At 58.5% G+C, this 3,905-nt stretch overlaps 1 protein-coding gene across 1 annotated transcript; it reads left to right on the top strand.

The window, feature by feature from the left end:
* The first annotated feature begins 528 nt into the window (after window positions 1-528).
* On the top strand, window positions 529-3,453 carry LOC103588721 (C-Jun-amino-terminal kinase-interacting protein 1-like). Its single transcript, XM_008570516.1, has 3 exons — window positions 529-691; window positions 1,869-1,974; window positions 3,023-3,453. The coding sequence occupies exons 1-3, from the start codon at window positions 621-623 to the stop codon at window positions 3,080-3,082; spliced, it is 237 nt and encodes a 78-aa protein (XP_008568738.1). The 5' UTR covers window positions 529-620; the 3' UTR covers window positions 3,083-3,453.
* Window positions 3,454-3,905: the final 452 nt, after the last annotated feature.

The raw sequence follows: 3,905 nt of genomic DNA, 5'->3' as shown, positions 1-3,905 counted from the left end.
ATTTTGTCAATATACGATGTGGTTGATTATTACGGCCCATCACCGAAACCTCCCTCCCTCCCCCCTCTCCCCCCTCCCACCCAACAATGTCCTTTCCCATGGGGATTTTTGAAAGCACCCCACCATCTCCCACCTGGCACCCTGAGTGTGACGCTGGCCCTTTAAAGCAGATCAGGAGCTGGCATTGAGGGGGGAACATCCCAGATTTCTGCCATCTGCTTACAAGGCTGAGCCAGGGAGGGGGGCCACCCCAGCCCCTGACAGGGGCATTGGAAGGGCAGGTGGAGCCGGTGGCATTGATTGCAGTAACCTGATCCCGCGGGGGAGGTGGCGACGACAGCGCAAAGGGCTGGGCCAGAGGAGGAAGCTGCCTACAGCTGAGGGCTGGGCCTGGAAGAGCTGGGGCTGGGGCCCGGGTCGGCAGCTGCTGCCTCCTCTCCCGGCCCATCTATTTTTAATGAGCTCCCCAGGCTTCTGCAGCGGGCAGGACACAAAAAGGCAGGCCCACACGGTGGAGGCTGGAGGCCTCAGCTGTGCCTTGAGCCCTGGCCCCCCCACCCTTCTGGGAATGAGAGGGCAGCCTTGGGGCCCTGCAGCCCCCCAGCCGGGCAGGGCTCTCCATGCAGCTGGTGCTGAAGATGGATCCGAGCCCAGACAATAACAGCTGGTTGGAGGATCAGTGGGAGCGCTGGTAGGGGGTATAGGGGCTGTTGGGGGGGGAGTTGGGGGAGCTCTGTTGAGCTCAGGGTCTCTGTTTGGTCTGATTGAGATGAGAGGCAGGGGATGTGGGTTACCTAGATTCCCCTGGAGGCTGAGCCATCACCTCTCCTGGGTGACCTTGGACTAGTGGGTTTCCCTTAGTCTATGCTTCAGTCTCCTGGTCTTATTTGGGAAAAGGCTCAGACATTCTCCCCAACTTCCCAAATGTCCCACCCACACAAACCAGGTGGAGTGCCCAGGGCTGGGGTGAGCAGTTCAGGGGGCGGGCAGGCAGGCACAACAGTGGCTGGTCCAGCCCCACATTCTAGGTGGGGCACAGGGCTGGCCTGGGGGCAGGGTGTTCAAGTGGAGCCAGTTAGTGGTCTAGTGTCCAATTTCTCTGGTCTGTCTCCTGAGCTTACAACACTTCCAGCTCCAACCTGGGGCCTTTCCTGACCCTATCTGTGCATCTTCCTAAATGGGTCCTTATGCTGGGCAAGATGATTTTGTGGTTGAAGAGATGAGACCAAGATCACAGCATGAGGACATAGTCCTGGAATGGGCTGAAATTTACCCACATTGATACCAGATTTCCCTTCACTTGTTCCCAGGGGTCAAGAGGCATGGGTCTTTCTAAAAGGGGAAAGGGGGGTTACAGAGCACTCCTCTGAGGCTGGGGGGCTTGGCCCACTCCACTCCTCTGCTAGCACCTTGTGTCTTGTTACTGTAGGGGTTGCACAGAGAGACCCCCTACTCCAGGCATCCCTTGGAGTCTTCACAACTCTGCACTTTCCATGGGTAAACTGGCCTTGGCACCTGCCTTGACCCTGGGGGGCATTTCTCTGGCAGAGCTGAGGCTTTGACCAGTTAGACCTTCTAGGCAGTGCCTCCTGGTTGGCAATAGGATGGAGAACTCCCAGCTGGGAGAACAGGAGCAACCTGGAGCCTCCTCTCCACTGCCACCGTAGTAGGACTGGCTTTCAGCATGAGCCCCTAACTCATTCCCTGCATGTTGGCTACCCCCTGCATTGGTGCACATAGACCAAGTCCTATCCTCTGGGGGTCGTGATCTGCCTTCGAGAGGCTTCCCCTTGGAAAAGACAGTAGGGAGACGTTGGTGGGCTTAGCAATCCCCCTGGGTTGTAACTTTGGTTTCCTGTCCCCACCAGGCTCACCCATGACATCAGCCTGGAGGAGTTTGAGGATGAAGACCTCTCGGAGATCACTGATGAGTGTGGCATCAGCCTGCAGTGCAAAGACACCCTGTCCTTACGGGTAAGGGGAGGCTCCCAGGAGCCCCTGAGTGGGGTGGCAGGATGGGTAGGGACAGGAGTGAGGGCATCCCTGTATCTCCAAAAGGGGTTTTCAGGTCTGTACAGCACCCTCAGGAAATGAAATAATGTGCAGGAAACATCCAGTACAATGCTTGGCATGTCTTGGGTCAATCAGAATTTTTTTTTTCACCAGGGGCTAAGGCTGGAAGCAGCTCCTTCAGCTGTTCTTAAGAGAGGGCAGGAGGTCTTGAGATCTAGGACAGTAGCAGTTAGGACCAGAGTTAAGGGAAGCACAGGACTACCCTAAATCCTTTTGGAGCAGCCCTGGCACAGGTCCTGAGACAGAGCAGGGTGGAGTCTGGTGGAATCTGCAGTGCTTTGGGGCAGGAAAAAAGAGCCAAGGCACTCCTGGAATAGCTCCTGTGACTGCCGGCTGCCATTGCACCAGACCAGACCAGACCACATGGCCTGCCAGACCTTGTCTGGCCCCAGTCCTAAAGGCCGCCACTGAGGGGTTAACCCAGCATTGCTGCTTTGAGCCCCTTGGCTTTGTCATAGGAAAGATGACTCTCCTGTCCCTAAAGATCTGGATGCTGCCAGGAGATTTTCAGCAGCTGGGGAACCTGGGTCAGTTGGGCATCCCTGCCATGTCTTTTTAAAACAGGAAGAAGGAAGGGCCGGCTAGCCAGGAAGTGGAAGCAAAGCACAGAGCTAGGCTTTAGAGCCCAGAGCTTCTCTCAGGCCCCAGGAGGGTGGGTAGATAGATATGGTGTTAGGAGAGTGGCTAACAAAGGAGCTGCGATGTGAGTTGGGAGGAGGTGCCTGTCTCTGTGCTGACCTCCTGCTTCCCCCCAAGGTTCTGTAAGCTCTGCTAGGTAAGAGGAAACCAAGGGGTGAGGGTAACCCTCCAGTTCCTTATACCCCAACCTTCTACCCTCCAGCCAGGCCAGGAAGGGATAGAGGCAGAGGCTACTTCTTCTGGACTTGGGGAATGGTCCCAAGAGCCTTGACTTAGCTTCTCTAAGGCCATGCACTTTCTAATCTCTCAGGCCGCCTGCTCCCGCATCGTGCACAAGCAGAGCCGTGGAGAGGGTGGCCCCTGCCACTAGCCAGGGCCCTAAGGCCATAGCTAGGGGTGTACCCATGCGGGCCCTTAGACAAGCTCCAGGGAGCTTCACACACACTTTCCAGTGAGTCCTCACCTCTCTGGGAATCAGGGAGGCGGTAGGTTTGTCCCCAGTCAACTGGTGGGGAATTGAAGGGCCAGGGGATCTGTCCAAGGTGCCAGGGAGTTAGCGGCAGAGCTGGAACTAGGACGGGGCTCTGAACTATCAAGGCAGGGTTAGCCGAGGGAAAATTTCAGGTTGGAGGGGCTGGGCCAGTGGGCTGAGGAGATGAGACGGGAGGGCGGGGGATGCCACCGCTTTGGTTCCAGGTGTCCCTCGCTTGCTCCTCCCCTTTAGCGTCCCTCTCCCAGCTGCTCTCAGGGCTTCCTGTCCACAGTGCGGCCCTCCCGCAGACCCTCCCTGGCTGAGACTCAGTTTTCACAGTTTTCCTCACAGCCCCCTTCAAACACTAATCCGCCATCCCCATCCCTGGGGCGGGGGGGCCCGAGCTCCTTGGCGACCCCTGCGTCCCCATAGCAACAGCGGTGACTTCATTTTGGGCTCGGCTTACAACCCGGGTGAGGTGACCGGCCGTTGCCAAGGGAACGGGAGGGTGCAAGGAGTCAGGAAGGAGGGACCGTGGGGAGGGGAGGTGTGGGCCGTCAAAGGCGCTGACTGCAGTGGGGAGGAGGCGGCCTCGCACCTCCCCGCAGGGGCCGGCCTCCGCCCCGCTTCTCGTCACCCCCCTTTGAGACGGCGAGATGGACTCGCCCGGGCGGGGGGCGGAGGGCGGCGGCCTCGGCCCCGCCCCCGGGCCGGCGCGGCC

This window comes from Galeopterus variegatus, unplaced genomic scaffold, assembly GCF_000696425.1.
Source record: "Galeopterus variegatus unplaced genomic scaffold, G_variegatus-3.0.2 Scaffold608, whole genome shotgun sequence".
NCBI lineage: Eukaryota > Metazoa > Chordata > Mammalia > Dermoptera > Cynocephalidae > Galeopterus > Galeopterus variegatus.
Note: the sequence above shows the minus strand (reverse complement) of the source record. Positions and strands in the feature narration are given on the sequence as shown.

What these genes read in the sequence shown, in the direction of transcription:
- LOC103588721 (XM_008570516.1), top strand. Translation starts at nt 621, where the DNA reads ATGCAGCTGGTGCTGAAGATGGATCCGAGCCCAGACAATAACAGCTGG. An exon ending in GAGGATCAGTGGGAGCGCTG is followed by an intron (nt 692 to 1,868) that starts GTAGGGGGTATA and finishes TGTCCCCACCAG; the next exon opens with GCTCACCCATGACATCAGCC. An exon ending in AAGACACCCTGTCCTTACGG is followed by an intron (nt 1,975 to 3,022) that starts GTAAGGGGAGGC and finishes CTAATCTCTCAG; the next exon opens with GCCGCCTGCTCCCGCATCGT.